The sequence below is a fragment of the Lolium rigidum genome, chromosome 3, assembly GCF_022539505.1.
Source record: "Lolium rigidum isolate FL_2022 chromosome 3, APGP_CSIRO_Lrig_0.1, whole genome shotgun sequence".
Classification (NCBI taxonomy): Eukaryota; Viridiplantae; Streptophyta; class Magnoliopsida; order Poales; family Poaceae; genus Lolium; species Lolium rigidum.
Window position 1 is genome coordinate 144,136,819 of NC_061510.1, and position 21,155 is coordinate 144,157,973.

General features: G+C 46.1%; 2 protein-coding genes across 3 annotated transcripts; both read right to left on the reverse strand.

The window, feature by feature from the left end:
* Positions 1 to 8,116: 8,116 nt before the first annotated feature.
* On the reverse strand, positions 8,117 to 11,393 carry LOC124702439 (ferredoxin--NADP reductase, root isozyme, chloroplastic). Its single transcript, XM_047234580.1, has 6 exons — positions 11,325 to 11,393; positions 11,186 to 11,242; positions 10,432 to 10,764; positions 9,789 to 10,008; positions 8,815 to 9,055; positions 8,117 to 8,629 (listed from the first exon to the last, which is right to left on the reverse strand). The coding sequence occupies exons 1-6, from the start codon at positions 11,346 to 11,348 to the stop codon at positions 8,371 to 8,373; spliced, it is 1,134 nt and encodes a 377-aa protein (XP_047090536.1). The 5' UTR covers positions 11,349 to 11,393; the 3' UTR covers positions 8,117 to 8,370.
* Positions 11,394 to 12,002: 609 nt separating this feature from the next.
* LOC124698345 (CCR4-NOT transcription complex subunit 9-like) lies at positions 12,003 to 17,127 on the reverse strand. 2 transcript variants are annotated; one of them, XM_047230831.1, is made up of 9 exons: positions 16,831 to 17,127; positions 14,658 to 14,729; positions 14,378 to 14,467; positions 14,160 to 14,202; positions 13,918 to 14,024; positions 13,492 to 13,587; positions 12,847 to 13,037; positions 12,684 to 12,753; positions 12,003 to 12,578 (listed from the first exon to the last, which is right to left on the reverse strand). In XM_047230831.1, the coding sequence occupies exons 1-9, from the start codon at positions 17,041 to 17,043 to the stop codon at positions 12,390 to 12,392; spliced, it is 1,071 nt and encodes a 356-aa protein (XP_047086787.1). In that variant the 5' UTR covers positions 17,044 to 17,127; the 3' UTR covers positions 12,003 to 12,389. The 2 variants fall into 2 exon arrangements, with proteins under 2 accessions (XP_047086787.1, XP_047086786.1); XM_047230830.1 differs by having other exon boundaries at positions 12,003 to 12,581.
* Positions 17,128 to 21,155: the final 4,028 nt, after the last annotated feature.

A 21,155-nucleotide genomic window follows, 5' to 3' on the forward strand; every position in this document is an offset into this window, starting at 1 on the left:
CGATCTGCCTGGAAGCACGCACGCCCCTAGCCTGTTTCACGGAATTCAGCGAGAAAGCGGAGAGGAGAGCACAAAGGTCAAGCATTGCCAAGCAGAAATGAGTATTCAGCAAATACTGACAAAATCTGCAAGGAAGGGCTTCAAAAGTAGCTCAAATCTACAAAAGAAAGCAGATGGAAGGAACGGCAAGGGATCTGGTAATCGGAGAGCCTGCAGGTAGAATCGGGACGTACCTCAAGTTGTTGGAGACGAAGCAAGGTAGAGAGCGTGGGAGGGAGCCGTCGCCGCCGCGCGGCCGTGGAGCGGAGGAGAGCGACAAGGGGAATTGGCGAAGAGGGTTTGCTCTGCTCCAGCGTTTCTCTCTCTGCGTTTACTACACCAAGGGGTGCCATTTTGGCGCGAAGTGGAGCGGCCGACGCGCGCGCGCGCTCGCGTTCCCGCCAAGACTTTTTTCAGGTCCGACCCGATGAAAACTTTCCTGTGTAATCGCACACGAACTGGTTAAAAGGAAAAGCTCTTTCGTTCCTTTAAACCAAATGTCCATCAAAGGAAGGAATTCCGTTGGAATTGAATACTATACTAGAAAAATCCTTTGAAGCAAACGTTATTGAGGAGACAGCTTGGATATCTCTACCGGTTAGACACATTTCTGAAACCAATTGTTTCTGTTCGGTCCGGCCCTCAGACACTTTAATGTGTGGGAGTTATTATGGACATCTAGGTCCCGCTATTGATTATTAATCCGAGAGTTGTCTCGTTCTTGTCCACATATTCAGCACACTTGATGCTCAATGACGCTAGGGTAGAAATGAGATATTCATGATGGTGATACCGAAGTTTTGTTCGGAGCCTCAGATGGGATCGAGGACATCACGAGGAGCTTTGGAATGGTCCGAAGAGATAAAGAATCATATATGTGAAAGTTTTTTTAGGGTTTCGGCATAGTTGGGATTTTTCTGGTATCGTATTAAAAGGTTCTAGAAGGTTCCGAAGGGTCCCACCATGGGGTCCACTTGTCCCAGAGGCCCCACATGCGACCAAGGGTGGCCCACTGGTCCATGTGGCCAGCTCTCCTTGGGCCATGTGGCCAATCAATAGGCAGCCCTTAAAAAGGGGGTTACCACTTTGAAGATGAAGTGGAGTGCTGCCCCCAACTCCCATATATAAAGTGAGGGACTTGGCTAAACGTGGTTAATGAGGTCTTGAGCCCCTTCCGCACCTCCCCTTTCTCTTTTCCCCTTCACAGAAGTTTAGCGAAGCTCTGCCAAAATTATCCACCACCGCACCGATGAGAGAGCTGATCAAAGAATTGAGTCATACCACCTTCAAGACACGACTACCAAACATGCTAACTACATCTTAGCCAGATCCTTGGCCTGGCCGCATAGGGTTGTACCGTCGCCACATAGTCTTGTTGATCGTCTCTCTTTGTGCAATACTTCTGGATTTTATTCTAGATATTTAGCTTTACTTATGTGATGGGTTCTATATTTTTCAAGTGTGCCACTTTTACCTGAAGTTGCTCAGCATCCTTGCAGTTGGGCTACATGGGATTCGGTGAGGCTTGAATTCATATGTTGTTGGGTGCCTGTTGGTAGGTTTGTACCAAACATTTTCTTCTATTAATTCAATGTACAATGAATTTGTATATAAAAGTTTCTTTCATTCAATCCAACCCATGGAGACACAAAGGTTCTGCGTGCCTCCTGGCTAAATACTGAACTACCACAATGTCTTTCATTTGGAAATGAAGGGAGTGAATTTAAATTAAAGATACCAAAGGGAAAGAATCATTTTCCATGTAATATACATTACATGATTGCACACAAGCATGGACACGCGCTGGTGGAAATACCGCCGACGCACCAACATCACGACGCGCTGGAGAACAACGTGCTACCGTAGGCGCACAAAGAGGATGGTGTGCCGGCGATAAAGGGTGGTCGTGGCTCCATCCGGCTCAGGCCTGGTCCACAAATTACCGCCGGCGCACTGGCCCGAGCGTGCACCGGCACTATTTTATTATTACCGGCGCACGATTGGCCTGGTGCGCTGGCAGTAACTTGTCGACCAAGCCCGGGCCAGATACAACCGAATGCATGTATTACCGCCGGCTTATGATTAACATTTTATTCTATCGATCCAATGCATTGATATGTCAAGCTTTTGTGTTTCTCACAAGACTGGTCCATGTAATGAATACTTTGATGAAGTTTAATACAGTAGAATACATAGATCTTTTTGTTATATTGTGATCCAAATTGAACAAGAAGCCTAACGATGGAGTGAAGCGAGGCCCGTCACTGAGAGGTTTGGATCGTTATCACCGCCTGTTGACATGAAAATAACAATAGACATAATAGGCTTAACAGGATCACTTGAAGCACATTACTCATAGATTCGGAAAAATAAACTTTCACAATTAAACAATACTGGGAGTGAGAACTCGTAGCCTATAGCTGCACTGCAAAGCAGACAGCTAGCAGCTAGGCAAAATGCCCAAACCAGAGAACAATATGTGCATCCAGAGTTCCAGACAACCAGTTGACAAGCATTAAAATGAATGGCCTCGTCCATGAGCATGAAAAGTCATGTTGACGGACAATTTTGGCCGCCATGTATTAATCCTGCAAAGGAAGCAAATTGAAACAAGCTTCCGTCGGTATAAGAACGTTCAAATGTATAGTCCTTACATGAGCTATGATTGTTGCCGCTGGCAAGTAAAACAGACACATTAATCATAAGATTATACTCCCTTTGTTTCCAATTAGATGTCATATATAGATTAGTCTAGATTTCGTATATATCTATACACTAAATCACTTATAGATAAAAGTGTATCTTGACAAATCGGACAGAGCAGTATAGTAGTAGTTGTTGCCAAGGACTTCTTTTTTCATTTCTGCTTGGTAATGCTTGACCTTTGCGCTCTCCTCTCTGCTTTCTTGCTGCATTCCGTCAAACATGCTAGGGGCGCGCGTGCTTCCAGGAAGATCGATGTCGTCGCCGGACGTCAACCTCAAGCCCGACCTGCCTATGCTCCCCGTCGCGCCGCTGGACGGAGAGAGTGGCTACCTCCGCTGGAAGGAGTCGATGCTGCTCCGCCTCCACACCCTCGGCCTGGAGCACGCGCTGCGAAAGAAGCGTCCCTCCGGCGAGAAACTGCGTCCGCGCGACAACGTGCTGTGCCGCGGCCACATCCTCGCCACGCTCTCCGACCGCCTCCTCCCGGTGTACGCTCACCACGCCACCGCCCGTGCCCTCTGGCGCGCCTTGGCCGGCCCATCGGAGAGATTAGGTTTTGATAAACTTTTGAATAATTATACTCTATTTATTTTAAATTAGATGTCATAGATTTGTTTAGATTCGCATATATCTATACACTAAAACACGTCTAGATAGATGCGTATCTATACAAATTGCACAAAGAAAGTAGTATTATCAGGGAGCGGTGTTTTGGAACATGGGTGCATATGCTCCCTATATTTTGAAATGCATCTTACATACATTTTAAAAATTTTAAAAATTTAAACTAAAAGTTCGCACTTACATCTTCACGTGCTACGTGCTCACAAAGTCGTTTCATAAAAAATCGACTTATCATGTGACGTGTGTAAAAAAGATAAAATTCGGTGCTAAAAATAATGCTTTTCGCAAGATAAACTTTCTCTTTTTTATATAGACCACAGAAAATATTGTTTTTTCGTGAAACTTGACAAACGCACGTATATTATGGAGATGTACATGTAGATTTTTTTATCCAATTTTTTTGACATTTTAAAATAAAATTTTTTGGTAGAGGGAGCGTACGCACCCGGGAGCCGAATTGAATTTCCGGTATTATCATTATTTCATCTAGGATCATATCCTAATCATGCATACCGACACATATACTCACCAGGTCTAAGGTAAACATGGCATGTGGCGCGGACAGAGCCCGGTAGCTGGTTGTGGAAGCACCCTCCTACAAAGGTCGAGCCTTCGCAGAGGCCCGTGCCTGCGTGTGAGGAGAGGCTGGCGCTGAACTCCCTAGCATGGAGCCGTGAAGCGGCGCGAAGAAGCGAGCTGTGCGCACGCTCATCGGGGATGCAGGTGCCGTGGACGCGGGTCCGGAGGTAGTAGACAGCGGTAGAAGGGTGGCAGAGACAGACTCGGCCGAGCGCCGCTTCGAGCGACGAAAAGGCGACGTCGCGGAAGACGATCTCGCTCATGGTGGCCCAGTGGAGGGCGAAGATGCCGCGCCACCGGCGGGACAGGACGGTGGTGCGCACGGCGTCGACGGCGCATCCGATTCGGCCTACGATGAGGAGAAGCATGTCGTCGGAGAGGGCGCTGATGCGATCCGGCCCGACGCCGCCGCCTAGGCTGCGTAACTGCTGGGAAGAACGCAGGCGCCGACCTGATCTCAACTCCATCAGAGCTTGCGGATGATAAACTGTTGATGGCGTGGGAATAGATCGATCGCTTCAGAAATTCTTGATCCGTCGTTCGGCCGCTCCGGACGTCGATACATGTACGCTAGGGTCAATGCATTTTTTCTGGGGACCAAATTCTTGATTCCCTTGCACCGCCCAGAGCTTCCACGCGCGTGCGGGATCTGCTCCTGTAGCGGCCAGCTAGACGTCCCGGCCCGGATGAAGCGGACGAACGGCTACGTGCGCGCCACGGCGTCCCACGTCATGCTCCGAAAAGTTGATTATTCGTGTTGAACTCAAACTCGTATTTTTTTTTGCGAAACAAACTCGTAAATTCTTCCGGAAAAGGATTGCCCTCGACATTATAGATCGGGTACGAGTTCCAAAAAGTTCGAAGGAGCTGCCACCGACTGCGACCGCGAGCTTGTGACACCGCCCTTACAACGACGACGAGCCCATCTCGGCGAGCACGTCATCTCCATGGCTCTATCTGAGTGGTGCGTGCATCTGTTTGGCCTATTTCCACTAAATTTTCCCCATATTTTTAGCTTGATTCCATCCAGTATTCTGATCTGTGTTGCCTGGTTATTGTAGGAGAGACTGGGCGAATCTCTCCGATGGGCCGGCCGGGTTGATCGCCGACATCGTCCTCGCCAGCGACGTGGTTGACTATCTCCGCCTCCGCGCTGTTTGTCGCCCGTGGCGGCGGTGCACCACGGACCCGCATGGGCACAGTACCCTAGACCACCGCTTCCACCCACGGCACTGGATCATGCTGCGGGAGCAAATCTCCACTCCCCCCAGTCGTCGCTTCATCAACGTCTCTACCGGCGAGTGCATAATGTTGGAGCTCCCGGATCTCCAGGATCATAGGCTCGAGCCCACCCCTGAGGGCCTCCTCCTTGTGATACACAGTTGCACCCGCATTCAATTATTGAATCCGTTTACACGACACCTTGCTGAGCTCCCACCATTGAACACGTTGATACATCCCTATTGGTGCTCCTGCTTCTTTAAGAATGGCAATTTTACAGGGTGTGGCTCTGGGACTACAAGTGATTCTAAATCGTTTGTGTTATGCATCCCTGAGTTCCGCATCATAGGTATTGCCAAGCCTGGGGATGAGAGTTGGATGGTGGTGAAGTACACCAGTTCAAACAATGAACCTACCATGATGTTCTTAGGCAACTTTTACCACATCAGCGAGAGCAATTTGATGGTGTTGAAGATAAGCGCAGATCGGCTACCACAACCACCGGAGATTGTTGCCAAATTGCATAACAAAGTTAACATATTAAGCGATAGTGTCCACCTGGTGGACAATGACGGAGAGTTGATGTTGGTGCACCGTACACGCCCCTGTGACTCGAGGAGGAGATACGATGTGTATCGCCTAGATTTGGACAAGAGGGCTCTATTCACTGTCGACAACTTCGATGGACGGGCCATGTTCATGGGCAATGGTTTCTCTTTCTTTGTGTCCCAGCAGGTTTCCCGCTGCATTATTAGTGACACAATCTACTTGAGCTTTGATTTACCCGAGAGAACATATAATGATATTGAGGCCTACCATCTCCCAGACAGAAGCACAAAACCTGCAAACTACATCTTGGACCAGTCTGAGTCTCGGAAGAAAAAGGGCATGCCATGGCCGCACACCATTGTCGACTGCCTCTCCTTGTGCGATACTTTGGGATTATATTATAGAACATTATTTTTTGACGGAATATTCTAGAACATTAGAATCAGTAGTTTGAGTTGTATGTTCATCATTTGGTTTGGCTAGGTAATCGTGCCCGTAACGGATGTCAACCCGTGGTCTTGTACATGTCATTTTTTCCTTCTATCAGTTCAATGCACGAGACGCAAGTTTGCTGAAAACTGGGTTGATATATACATATGAATTAATACTAATATGCTGAAAGGCACACACATTGTACCATTCGATAAGCATCTTGTGTAAGGAGTTTAGCCATGAAATAAATATGTATGATAGGGAGCACACAAAACCAAAACTTTCAGGCTAGTGCGCCACAAACAAATGATAAAACGGCAGTCTTTCTCAACAGATATCAATAAATACGATGCTGAAATTACAGTGACACACAGAATGGTATTCATTGTTAATGCATTTCCAAATACAGCTTTTTTTAAGGAAAGGGCGCGCAGTACTGAATTTGTCGAGCTAATTCTTTCATTTCTGGCACGAAGTATCTGATGTGTAATTTTCGATCATTCATATACGTGCAGCAACAACAGGACTTGGTGAAATGGTGAGTTTGTAACTGATCCCGTTAGCTTGAGATGTAATTGAACTCTATTATGGTGTGCCTCTTAATGTTCTTTTTGGTTCCTGTGACGGTGGCTGCCAAGCTCATCCTACGGCCTTCTATATATATCTAAGCTACAATGAGTTGCGCTCGTGGTGCAGGTGCAGGTGCAGGTGCAAAGGCTATGTTTGTGCCCAAACATACTAGGCATCGGCCCATCGCCAAGCGTGGCGATGAGCGTTGGACGCCAGTTCAGTATGAAAGTTCGCCTGTTGCAACACTAGTGTTCTTAGGTCGCTTCTACTGCGTTAATAGGGATGATCTCATGGTGCTAGAGACGAGCCCAAATCAGCCACCACGGATGGAGGTGGCTGCCAAGCTCAAGCTTCATATACCGTTTTCCCCAATTCATGACAGCATGTACCTTTGTCTGCTGCAGCGGGAAGTTGATGTTGGTGCATCGTAGTATGTTTCGGACGAATCCAGTGTGCTTCGACTACGACGTTTATCAGCTGGATTTAGACACCGGGAAACTGCTCCTGGCGAAGAGCTTCAGTGGACGTGCATTGTTCATTGGACTGCATTCCTCACTTTCGGTGTCCAGTGAGGTTTTCCCCTCCATTGCTCGCGACGTTGTCTAGTTCAGCGGCGGTATAGACGAGAGAGCAATTATCCCTATTGACGTTGTCGCCGCATACTCTTGTTGAATGTCTCGCCTTGTGCCATACTGCCAGATGTAATCCCACACACCTGAAGGGTGATTTGAATTATATGTGTTCTTGTTTAGCTTTTCTACTGGCAGGTTGGGCTACAAACAGCTCTCCGGGAGGCTTTAATTCCCTTGTAATTTGTGTGTAGTAGGGTGTGACTTTTTGTATGGTTGTGCTACTTCTATTAAGTATTAGTGGAGAACTTGTAAGAGATAACCATGACACCTACACACCCACACTTTTTTGAGGCTTTATTTTTCGTATCTCTCAAACTATGTAATATTTGGATTTGAAACTTGTTAACTATGTAATATTTGGATTTGAAAATTGTTGTTAGCCGCTCTCTATATGAACAATATTTTGCTGAGCTTCTGCCAAAGGGACACATGTTCACCCCGGTCCTCCCGGGCAGGTGTACATCCGCAAGCATCTAGTGTGAAGAGTTTAGCAGCCCCGAGTGTGAATCTGAGGTATGTGCTATTTGTCCCCAGCCTCTATTCAAGAGTTCGATTGTTCCAATTTGCTTGAAATTCCTGTCTCCATTTCTTGGGACCCAATGGAGCACAAGATGTTATGGAAATTGAGCAACCAAGTGCTATTTTACATAAGTGTGGTAGAAAGTGAAGTCACAATGAAATATTTGGATCATATATCCAAGAAATAATCCTAAATACCTAGACAAAAGATTGTATGCATGGAATACTAGCCTTGGAGATTTGAATGAATAGCAATCAGGAAAGGTGCATAAATTCATCCTCAGGTAAACCGGCAGATGAAATTGTAAGAACAAAAGTTACATGCTCCAATTCACGCATCATATGATGCAGAAGCTTATGAGTTACATGAATGACTTTATGATTCCCAAGAAAAATCCTTACAATTTTACACCATCACAAGAATCATTCTATGTGTTTTCTGCCTTCTCTTAGCATCAGCTCACGGCAGAGCAATCATAGATAGCCCAACATTCAAATCCTAGTAAACCTCAACATGCCATTGCTTGTTCTTCTTGAGCTGTGATAGCTTCTGATCCCAGCTCTCCCCTCTCTGCTCTGCCACTTTCTTGAGTGTATCCTGAATCCCGGGCATCATTCCTTTCAAACCGCAGAAGTAGATGTGTGCTCCACCATCCAAAAGCTTGAAAATCTCATCGCTGTACTCTTCAATCTTGTCCTGGACATACATCTTGCCACCACTCTTGTTCTTCTGCTCCCTACTTAGTGCTTTGTCAAACCTACAGATTCAATACATTCAATTATATTCTACCGGCACAAACACACGTAGTTTATTCACGTGGTGGTACAGTCAATATCAATAATGCTCTGACAGAAGCACCAAAGTCAATGATAAAAAAACACTGTTTGGGGCATGTGTAAAGATAACTTAAATAGGGTATCAAGACGTAAGAGATCTAGTAACCTGAAATTGTCTGGATACTGCTTAAGGTAGCTTGTGAACTCTTCATCATAAAGAAGGCTGTCCGAATTAGCCACACCAAGGAAGAGCCAAGCAAGGCCACCAAATCTGTAATTTGGGACATCTTCCATGAACATACGGCGTAGGTACCCACGGTAGGGAGCAACACCGGTGCCAGTGGCAATCATGATATGGGTTGCATTTGGATCGGTCTCAGGGAGGAGCATGATTTTGCCAGAAGGACCTGAGATAAGACAGAAATCACTGTGAGATGCTTAAAGGTTACAACATCCATCATATGGCATTAACTATGAGTACGCAAAATTCTACAGGAAATATGTATGAGCATACGTGTTGGGTTTGTATCTCAAAGGTAATCAGGAAGCAGAACACTTTTTAAAGGAAATCTAACTATTGTATGCAGGTTTCTTTATCAAAAGGTTCAAGTATAACAAAAATTGGATAGAACGGATCCAGGGGTAGCCATATATTAGTTTAGGGAATTGACATACTGGAAGATGCTTTTGGCTACTTATACTTTTTTGAGGAAGAACTTGGGGTAAACTCCCCACAGTATTTTATTAAAACTTTAAGGTAGTCCAAAAAGGTTACACATATACAAAATGTACAAAAGAAAACCAAGCCAAGAGACTAGACTAGGGGAGACTATCTATCCATTTGGCTACTTATACTTTGTCATTTGTCTGTCTAGCATGTAAGAAGTTCCATTTAGTCGGAATGTAGACTGTAAAGCAATGCAATGAAGCATTGCATGGTTACTTCCTGCTCCGGCTTAATTTATATCTTACAATATGTGTATATTTACTAATGCCAGTATTCAACAGATGACCTACCACGGCAGAACTTTAGGAGAATCTAACCGCAAAAACTTGGTCATTTTAGATTTAGACTTTAGAGGCCCTCATATAACACTGGTAACACACACACAGGAACTCCTTTATATCGGTCCAACTAACCTGTCAGCTGAATCTTGTCCCCAGGTTTTGAGTTGCACAAGAAATTACTGCAGACACCGTTCTTGGAGGGGTCCTCCTTGCCAGTTTCAGGATCATAATAGACTGCACGGCGAACACATAAACTGGCAGTCTTTCCATCAAATGAATCGCCATACCTAGTAGATGCAATAGAATAAAGGCGGACATTCTGTGGGTTTCCAGGCTTCTTTGGGTTCTCTCCCTGACAGATGCACACAACGCTCAGTTAGCGATGACTATAAAAGTAGAAAGGTGAAGTCAAGACATGGACAAAAGCAACTGAAATAAATAGATACTCCCTCCGACCCCTTTTAATTGACTAGAATTTAGTATAACTTTGTACTAAATCCGAGTCAATTAAAAGGGATCCGAGGGAGTATTTTGTATTTGAGTTCATCTAAAGCAATTGTCCTACAAAAAGCATCAAGCAGCATATTCAAATCAGCATCTACAGATTTAACATGATTTCAGCACAGCATATCTTGATACGTAAGCTCTCTCCTATCTAATAATAAATGTTAAAATGACAGAAAGCAGGAAACATGATTTTGGTACAGCATATCTTGATATGTACATCCTCTTAACTAATACCTGATAATACGGTAGCAAGCGTGAAGACACTTACCGGAGGAATGATCCCGTAGCTCTGCCCCTCCCAGTACGGTACATTGCCACCATGGTCAATCACAACGTGGCACGTCTCCCCCGGGGCGTTAGGGCCGACAGCCCGCTCGACGGAGACGATGGTGGCCGTGTACGGCCCCTTGGGCTTGTAGGTGTTGAGCGGCGGCTCCTTGGCGCTCTCGAGGTCGAGAGGCACGACGGAGACCTTGCTCGACTGCTGGACCGCCATGCAGCGCACCTTCCTGACATGGCTCCGTCGCGCCGCGGCCTTGCTCTCGCATGATAATGCGGTGCCGGTCCATGATTTGTTGCCGAAGCTAAGATTGTTGGTGCCCTGAAGCATAACAGAAGGCGAAAAATTAGATAGAAAATCAACATTTTGGCATACAGTCGGTAAATTTTAGCGCTGTATGGGATGCAATGACAACTGAGGATTCAGTCAGTTCACAGCAGGAGCTACGGATTCAGAAATACAAAGTCTAGGTGTGCATCTAACTACAGTAATCGCTATTGGTGACTGGTAGCTATCCGAGGTAGCAGCACGGAGCCACGGCCGCAGAGGTATGGAAATTCCCTAAAGCTGGTCCCTTTCGAACCAATCTGGCGGCTTCGACAGCCCAGACCGCACCAATCTGTCGCCTTGGGGCAATCCGGAACTCACCAACCCCGCAGCAACACACGATTCCAGCATCCCCACCAAGAGATGACACCTAAAAAAAGGAGTACCAGGGAGAGCATGGGAGTAGGCGCCGTACCTGGATTCCGGAGCTCCTGACGGCGCGATCCGAGCCGGCGGTCGCGGAGAAAGCCACCTGCGGCAGCGGAGGAAAAACAGAGGTCAGCACCCACCGCGCTAGAATCAGGGGAGGGTGGCACGGGGTAGGGCGTGCGTACCTGGGACGCAGCGGCGGTCGCCATGGCTGGCTGATGGATTGACGGAGGGAGGGGAAGGCGGGGTTTTGATCTGGGGGAGAAAGGGGGGCGGAGGCGGGTTTATAGGTCGGAGTGATGGGAGCCCTTGAGACGACGGAAGGGACGGCGACGTCCGTTCCTGTCCTGCCTGGGGTTGGCTTGGCTAGCTAGGGAGGGGCTATTTGACAGTGACCAGGTGCTGCTAATCAGTCGAAGGAGCCACCTGCTAAACTTGTCCAACCTTTGTTGGATCGTTGATTAGATTAATCTATACAGTTTTTATATCAGCCTGTTAGTCCATCAAGTTGCGATTAGATTTAATCGATGGAGTTGTGATTAGATTAGCCAAGCATCATTTGGCCGCAGACGCAGAGCACTGTCCAGTTGAGAATGCTTGAGTGCCTCGTTTGGCTGCCTGAAACGGCCTTGTGACGCCATGAAAGGGCATGCTGCCCCACCTTCGTTGCCTCTCGCCCAGATCACAAAGTCAGAGCTCCAACCCAAGGAGTCAGGGTCATATGCATCAACCAATCGCCACACGTGTTCGCGTGCGATTGACTGCATACCCTCCAGTCTAGGCCTTCACAGAACAACAAAGCCTACGGGGAACACAAGAATGTCCAGGGCGTCTCAAGCCAACAACCACGACAGCAGCCCACCTGATTGTAAAAGCCTGTCATGTTCATTTTCACTGCCGCCCCTCTTCATCCTCGGGACGTTTGCCCGGAGGAGCAGGGAGCGGTTCTGCTGCACAGGTTTATTTGTCTTTATACACCCACGAAACAAGCAGTACCCCTTATAAGACTACTACTGTATCTTCTTCCTTCCCCCCCACACAAGGGCGGAAGCTATTATTCTTTTGACTTCTGGACGACAAACAACGACTACAACAGACACATGCACCGCACACTGCACTGGGGTTCGGACTCTTAAGACACACCATACTAGGTTCGGACTCTTAGACACACCATACTAGGTTCGGACTCTTAGACCCACCATACACTAGGATGAGCCGCTGCAGTGCGGACGCAAGCTTCATTCCTTTGTTCACAGCCCCATGAGGTGGTCAAGGCCCGCGTGAGGGCCTCCTCCACCCATGCCGCCGTGGGAGCTCCCGCCCCCCATGCCAGCAGGGCCTACACCCATGCCGCCGGCGTGAGAGCTTCCTCCAGCCATCCCGGCCACAGTCATGTTGTGCAGCAGCTGCTGAAGCCAGCGCCTAGTCACGTGATCGTCCTGCTATTGCGACAAGAAGCAAGGGTTCAGTACATAATCCAAACTCACGGAGCAAATGTTAGTGCGAAGCTTGTCTAGTTAGGAAAAATGTGGGCTGCAATGCACCTGGAGGAAGGAGTTGAAGGTCCCATCTTTCAGCACAGTGGGGAGGCAGCTGTTGAGCGCAGCACATGCCCTGCATTGTAAGATCACGCTGATTTAGAACAACGACCAATTTACACGTGAACAGTTCTACAAACTGTGTTTTGTAAGGATGGGTGCCACGAACCTCGCGTTCTCTGTCAGCCTCAGGTAGCAGCGGATTATGTGCTTCAGCAGCCTTGCAGAAGGCTGTTCAGCCAGTGCCTGGACCATCTGAGCCAAGACAGTGGCCACAGCAAAGAAACGCTCAGCAGTTGCGCAAATGTAGCGCAGACCAATGTCATCAAGCAGGATCTTCTGAACAATAAAGGTGGCCACCTGCGCAAACAGTAGTATACATCCACTGAGATAGAGCACTAGCTACAGATCTCACAGAGAGAAGATACCTATCAGTCTAGTAAGATATATGCATGACAGCTTCAAACACATCACAGTTCAGCAAGCAGTTCGAGTTTCTTGACATCCACATCATTATTAGCTACCACTAAGGTAATCTAAATGCTACAAGCTTACATAATTTTTAAAAAAGGTGGAATATTCCAGCAAGTTTAGACTCTAAAAATGAAGCAACCTACAAAAGGCAACTACCACAGATAATCTGAGCGATTCATGCACAAAATTAGGTTGCTACATGCTTTCACTATTGCACCGTGCAAGTTTCACACAGGATTAATTAACCATGCTTAAGGAACATATCGATGCATAGTCAAAGGCTACAGAAGAACCAGAAATAGACACTTAGTAGATATAGAGCAAGGGTTAACGTTCATACTGTTTTGGAAAGTTCACTGCCCATCTCCATAGTACGCAGACAAAGAGGAATTATTTCAGTTTGAAGCAGAAATCCAATTACTTCAGAATCATCAACCTGCATATATCACAAAACAAAGCAATGAAAATAATCTTATGATATGCAAAACTGATATCCAGTAAAAGAAACAATAGGATCTCTAACAAATCACTGGCCCACTTAATAGTTCCTGTCAGACCAAATCCTAACCGGTTCGTTTGGTTAACATGACTTGACTACTATAATGAGTACACAAAAAGAACCAGCTTCCATTGTACAAGGAAATAAATAATACAGCCACTCCCCACCATTGGTTTTCCCTACATTTCATCCCTCCCGAAATTACAAAGCAAATATCTATATGGGACAGTCCATTCCTAGTTTCCATAAGTATCTCCTTTTAAATACCTTCACAAGAGCACCAATGACACCCAAGCTGGTAAGCCTCAAGTACTCAAATGGCCTTGTCTTGCTGGTAGTATTCAGGAACGGGTACAGGTACAGTGGGATGTGAGCTGCAAAGAAAAAGATTCAATTATTGATCAATTGCTCATTGTACCATAGAAAAGTCATAACAGAAGAAAGCTTTGTTAACAGTGCAAATTATGGGGATATTTAAGCCTGGACACAAAAACGCCAGTGCCCAGTACCATTCAGGAAAGGTATCCTGGTATCAGGGTGTGAAGCAACGCACTGCAATAAATAAAAAGAGCAAAATTAGATTTAAGAAGCATGGTGCACATAACAAATTTGAGGAGCCTGTAGAGATAGATGGCAAGTAGTATGCTACGAAAATGGCAGTATTCTCAACCCACCACAAGGTCCACTAGGAGTGAGGGTTTCCTTTCTTTCTAATGTAAAAGCGTACCTGGAGAAGTGCAAGTGCATTGCAGACACGGTTTGATGCAACTGGCGACAAAGTCGGGGGTGAAAGTGAAGGGTAGATTGAAACAATCTCCTGCATTTTCAAATGAGTGAAATAAACTGAATGAGGAAAATGCACAGAAGCTTCAACAAATTTCATATAAAGAAGAATCAATATCACACCAACCCTACCTTAACTACCAAGGACTACCCAAGTACATATGCACTCTCCTACCATCGCATTCATGAACTAAATTTAGAACTGTGCAAGAACTGTAGCCTACCTGGAGTAGTGCAGCAACTGTGCCAAAGGAGTGCCACAGGAGTGGAGCCAGATCTTGAAAAATCTCTCGCTTCTGAAAGAAGAAATTTGAGAAACCGATTAGACAGTGAATCTTCAACTACCGCTTCCAAATAAATATCCAGGCATGTACACAGCTCATTAATAGTTTACAGAGTTCTTTGCAAAAAGTGCACAGTGAAGTCAGTTGCTGATCAGTGTATTTCATACCATCCGGGTATCGGTGTGTAATTAAGCAGATCATTTAATTATCAAAAAACAGAGGAAGCCTCGAGATTGCACCAGTGACACGCCCAAACACACAAAGGCGCTGCATGCATCATATGCACCCAAACACACAAGGCACATGTGCACACATCAAATCAAATTGTCATATTATACCAAGCACTGCAAAAGGAGTAGCATCATGAAAATCTTTAAAACAACAAATTGTCATAAATGAATACCTGACAGGCAAATTGCTACTTTTATTATTTCATCTATGGTAAGAGTGGATTCAGTTCGCCTCCCATCCCCCTCTAATGCCCCGACCAAATCTTAAGTGATTAAATAAATTCAATTTGCACAGTAAGCCATTAAAACCCCTTCGTGGGCCTCACAAGTTCAGTTGGGCCCCACTCTATCTGCATAGATTTCGGCCATGTCAAAAGATAGCAAGAAGAGGATTCCTGCAAGTACCACATCGTGTTCCCAAAAAGATTCCCATCGGTTCCATGTCATGGATCTGTATGCAACTATGCGTACTTCGTTTGGAACAGCTGCTGACAGAACTTACATACAAACACGAAAAAGTGTGTTCTCGATGTGTGCTCAAGTCATAACATGATCAATTGTTGATTTAACCAAGAATAGGACAGTGCATCCTAGGTTTTGTAGCCAGACTGAAAATATTAAAGTGAAGTAGTTGCATGTACCAACTTTCCAGTTTGGGACATTATCTTTGAAAAGTTGATGTTTCACTAAGAAAAGAATGATGATGTGATGGAAAGTATTTAGTAACTTTATCACTTATTTAGATAATCTGCACAAGTAAAGCATGCTGCTTTTAACATACAGATGGTTTCCCACATAGTTCTTAGACTATTTAGACACTTCTTAACAGCTCCTCTAAGATAAGTCTGCAAACTCATCACAGTGGTACAGGATTCAAAAAAACACCCTGCCCTTGAACAAGATTTCTCCACCAAATGCAATAATTAAACGTGAGCAGCCAAATATAAACCTTACAGCCTGCTCAGACAGAAAGATGCCCGTTGGAGTTCACTTTTACCAAAAATAAACAAATACAGTAATATAATTGTGCTTCGGGTATTCACTCCTAAGCGAATGTCCAAGACAAATGCAGTATTTTCCATTTTAATCAGATGTACTAACAAAAGTGCATATATTGTTTGCCGTATTCGTTCCTAACCGAATGAACGACATAACAGAGGTATTTTCCATTTTAAACAGAGCAGGCAGAACTAGAACAGATAACGTCATCCGACACACACATTGACACCGCGATACCGGTGATGCCTAGCTGAGAGAGGCAACTCTTACCGTGCGGAAGGCGGAAGCCAGCACGGCACATTTTCAAAAAGTGTGTATAGCGAAACAAACATTCAAAAATCATGTAACATACCCGCGCACGCCAAACCGTACTTGCCTTTAGTCAAGTAACTAAAGGACTGCCTCAAATACCTGAATCCTCACTATGTTCAGAATATGAGCAGGCACAGCTGCACTAATTTACCCAGCACGCGCCAAGCTATACATGGGATCACTCTCCCGAGATTGGAAAGCTATATTTTTCATACCAAGCATGGACCAACGAGTAACAGGGAAATATAGGCGGGCCCTGGTATACCCTACGGATGGAGTAGATCCCCACGTGAGCCGATGTACCTACGGAACTGCACAACAAACTGACACCAGATCATCAGGGTCCCAAACTATTTTCGCCTGAACTCGGCATTACATCCCCAAGGTTCCAGATTTACGAACCGCCGCACGACACATACAGATCCCCCGATTCTCCACCACAAATTCCACCGTTAAACCTGCAGCAGAGGCATAAAAAAGCGAAATTTCCCCGCGACAGAGATAGGTACAGACTACAAAGAAACTCCACGCTGGGGCGACAGCTGGAGGGTGTGAGGAGGAAGGAGGGCGACCTTGGAGAGGTCGAGGAGCGCGTTCTCGCGCAGCTCCGGGTCGCAGAGGTCGAGCACGAGCTGCTCCGCGGACACCATCTTGCGGTCCCTCCCTCCGGCAGCGGCGTTGGCGGCGGCGTTGGCGGCGGCGGACGAGGACGAGGGCGGCGGAGGTGGTGGGGAGGGCGCGCCGAAGGAGGGCCCGACGGAGAGGGAGGGCGGCAGATTCGCCATTGGTGCGGGAGCGGAAGCGGCGGGGGCAGTGGCTTGAGGCAAGAAGAGCGACCGAGGTCGAGGAGGAGGTGGAGAAGTGTCTGCAAGAGGTATGCTACGAGGAGCAGGGGCGGCACAGGTAAAGGACGGTTTTCCATCTTTGCTCACGCATACTGTTTTTGTGCAGATGCAGAAGTTAGTGTGTGCCAGCCTCAGTGGTTTTGTCTGGATGTATTTTCGGTTGGCTCTATCGTCTTCTTCCCGGCAGTGTACCTACCCACTCCGCCACGGTATGCCATCTCATCGTAGTGTGTGCCGGCCTCGGTAGTTTTGTCTGGATGTATTTTCGGTTGGCTCTATCGTCTTCTTCCGGTGATCTACCTACTTTCTCCGCCCACGGTATGCCATCTCATCGTTTTCTAGAACATCGGTGCGGTGTTGATCTAGCGGTGTACGAAACCTATGACGGGTTTTGCCGATCATCGCCATCGCGGGTGTTCGCGGACGAGATATGTTGGGTCGGTGAGAAGATGTGGTCATATCTAGGGCTGGTTTGCGCATGGACTCCGGTGCGGCGATGCCGGCGGGTTACGACATGGAATTGACGGGTAGGGTGAGATCATGGGTGATGGGGTGTTGGAGGCATACCTCGGCTTCTTCTCGCAACCCCTCGCACCAACCACCTCCACATAGTGCTTACCATGTTTGGTTGGGCTGCCGATGAGCCCCGCTCTTCGAAGATGCCCCGCTCATCGAGGGCAATCCTGTTGAGGACGAGGAGGGCGTTCTCACGCAGCTCCAAATCGCAGAGATCGACCACGAGCTGTTGCACAGCTAGCATCTTCTGCTCCCTCCTTCCTAAGGCCGTCGCGGCGGCGTTGGTGCCGGCAGACGAGGAGGCAGGTGGCGGCGGGGGCGAGGAGGGTGCGCCGAAGGAGGGCCCAGAGGAGAGGGAGGGCAGCAGATTCGACATCGTTGTGGGAGGGGGAACGACGGGGGCAATGGGGTGAGGGAGAAGAGCGGTCGAGGAGGTGGAGAGGTTATACTGTCTGCAAATGGTATGAGCGGGACGGCACGGGAAGGGGGGGTTCTCTATCTTTGCCAATTGTCCTTTTTAATGCGGTGCCATTACACGCATCCTATTTTTGTGCAGATGCGAAAGGTGTTAGTGTGTGTACCAGGTAGAGATATGCCTACCTGGATTTCGGTTGGGCTCTGTCGTCTTCTGTGCGGCGGTGCGCTACATGCTCTGGCCACCGTGTGCCATATGACGTTCTCTGGGTTGTATGCATTGTCGTATTGATCTAGTGTTCCTAAAACCTATGACTTTGCCAATCATTGCCATTGCGGGTGTTTGATTCCCACCCTTTGTGTGTTGAGGGTGCACTGGACCATCATCATGCGGCTCTCCTGGACATGCTTTATCGGTATGAGATAGGGATCTACACATCGAAACCTTCTAGATATGGTGGTGGTAGAAATGTTTACTGGCATGAACCCATCGACTCAATAATAATCATGAGAGTAACCTTAATGAATATGAAAGTAATTCAGAAAGATGAATTTCATGGATATTTTGCCCGATAGTCATCCTCTTAAGATGGTAAGTGTAGAATTTTGTACATGTTTTCTAACTAACCCGTCGTAGTTTATGTGTTGTTGCTTGCTTCACTTGCTCATATTCAATATAGTAATACATTTAGTTCATTTGTCTAGTGATTTTCATAAATTTTGTGTGTTATGGTACACGAGAATATGTAAGGGTACATTGCCTCTATGTGGTTTTGTTAACTAATGACAATCCCTGTGGACTAATATTTTCATTGAGTTTATATGAATGAATATTCTATATGTAATTATTGTAGTCCATGTGTTGGATTCAAGTGCAGATGCCATGAAGATAAAGATATACCTTGAGTATTGGCATGAAGATCGTCGATTTAAAGAGAGAAATATGATATGATCAAGAAGAAGAAATGAAGATGGATTTCTTGTGTGAAACTCAATTTATCCATGCTATAACTTATGAGTTAAGCATTAAAAAAACTTATGAGTTAAGCAATGGATGATAAGATCTTGAGAGTTTTATTTCAAGAGATGAATTCAAGATATAGTTCTATGTCGAAGTCATAATGACTCATGAGTTGAGTCATTGTTGACCAAGGTTTAGAGCATGCAATCAAATGAAGAGTTCTATATAGGTATCCTTTCATGGACATGCATGCATCAAAAGTAAGATCTCAAATAGCCCATGAGAGGATAACATCTAGTGGTGATCATCATCAAGGTTGAGAAAGGCAAGTTCAAGATGAGCATCTCGATAAGATCATATGTTTGAAGATTGTCATCCATTTGGTGATAATGGACATGTGAAGATGTGTCTTAATTAAGCTACCCCATATTGGTATATGGGGGAGCAAATTATGTGTGTTCATGAAGCAATAATAATCAAGTGAAGCATTCTGCTTGAATGAAGTATGAAGCGTCATCATCAAGATCAAACGGGATGCACAACACAAAGGTATTGTCTTGCTAGGTTTTGCTTTTATCGGTCTCAAGATGGTTGTTGAGATACTGAATCATATGATAGATAGTCGCACTATCAAGAGGGACTTTGGTTGGATAACTTGCTCACATCATCTTAGGAAGCCCAATCATTTGCATACTTTGCATTCCCTAATTCGTGTTGCCTATTTGTGTTTATCTATGTGAGATTGTTGAGCTTGTTGCTAGCTTCTCAACAAGCCCAAGTGATGCATGTAAAATGCATACATGAACTTTGTATTTTATTAACACATATTCCCACGTATTTGTAACATATATCATATTATTTCCATGTTTTATATTGATTTATGGGGATTTACCAATGATCCCCTTTGTTTGGGTTATAACTCTGCAGAATAGGAAACCCCGGTTTTGTGCATTTTTCACTTTCACATACCTATACAGAGTTAAATTGAGCTAGGATTTCGGGGGCGTCACTTTTTCATCAAAAGAAGCAGTATGAGCACTTGGACCTGACCTAGAGGGCCTGGAGGCCCAAAAGAGGGCAAGTGGCGCGCCCAGCAAGGGGGGCACGTCACCCCACCTCTTTTCATCGCCGATCGCCCGATTCGCTTGATTCTTTTGCGAACCGACTTCTTTTGCCCTAAAAAACACTATATATATGGCCCCAAGGGTTCTCGGGAGGGGAGTGATGACCCACAAGTATAGGGGGTGTATCTTAGTACTTTCGATAAATAAGAGTGTCGAACCCAATGATACGTTGCGAACGTATCTATAATTTTTTATGCTCCATGCTTGTTTTACACTAATTGCTATATATTTTGTTTACACTTCTTGGCACTTCTATACATTTTCCGGCACTAACCTATTGACAAGATGCCACAGTGCCAGTTCCCTGATTTCTGCTGTTTTGTATTTCAGAAAAGTTGTACATGAAATATTCTTGGAATTAGACGAAACAAAAGCCAAAGTTCCTATTTTCCCGAAGCGAAGACGGAGTCCAGAGAAGAGACGGATGAGGGCCACATGGTGGCCAAACCATCCCTAGGCGCGGTCTGGACCTGGCCCACGCCTAGGGTAGGTCTAGGGCCACCATGCCTCCACCGACATTGCCCTTCCGCCTATATAAAGCTCTCGACGCAATAACCCTAAATATATCGGCTCCATCCACGAAAAGTTACATAGCTCCGTCATCGTCGCAGACAAGATTTGGGGGACAGAAGTCTCTATTCCGGCACCCTGCCGGGACAGGGAATTACCCCCGGAGCCATCTCCATCGACTCTACCGCCATCTCCATCGCCGTTGCTGACTCCCACGATGAGGAGTGAGTAGCTCTTCCCCGGGGCTGAGGGCTCTATCGGTAGCTATGTGGTTTATCTCTCTCTCATGGTGTGATCTTTATGTGATCATGAGCTTTGTATCCAGATGTCGTTATGCTATTCAAGTGAACTTTACTTATGTGATCTCCGGAGACTCCTTGTCCCACGTGTGTAAAGGTGGAGTGTGTGCACTGTGTGGGTCTCTTAGGCTATATTTCACAGAATACTTGTTCACTAAATTATGATTTGAGTTGGATGTCCCTATAAAATTGTGGTGTGTTAGTACCGCCTATAACATGGCAATGACG

Coding starts and splice junctions, on each gene's coding strand:
- LOC124702439 (XM_047234580.1), bottom strand. CDS start 11,348: ATGGCGACCGCCGCTGCGTCCCAG. Junction 10,009..10,431: donor GCTACGGGATCATTCCTCCG/GTAAGTGTCTTC, acceptor TGCATCTGTCAG/GGAGAGAACCCAAAGAAGCC. Junction 8,630..8,814: donor CAGTATCCAGACAATTTCAG/GTTACTAGATCT, acceptor TTGAATCTGTAG/GTTTGACAAAGCACTAAGTA.
- LOC124698345 (XM_047230830.1), bottom strand. CDS start 17,043: ATGGCGAATCTGCCGCCCTCCCTCTCCGTCGGGCCCTCCTTCGGCGCG. Junction 14,468..14,657: donor CAGTTGCTGCACTACTCCAG/GTAGGCTACAGT, acceptor TTGAAAATGCAG/GAGATTGTTTCAATCTACCC. Junction 12,582..12,683: donor CCTTCAACTCCTTCCTCCAG/GTGCATTGCAGC, acceptor TTGTCGCAATAG/CAGGACGATCACGTGACTAG.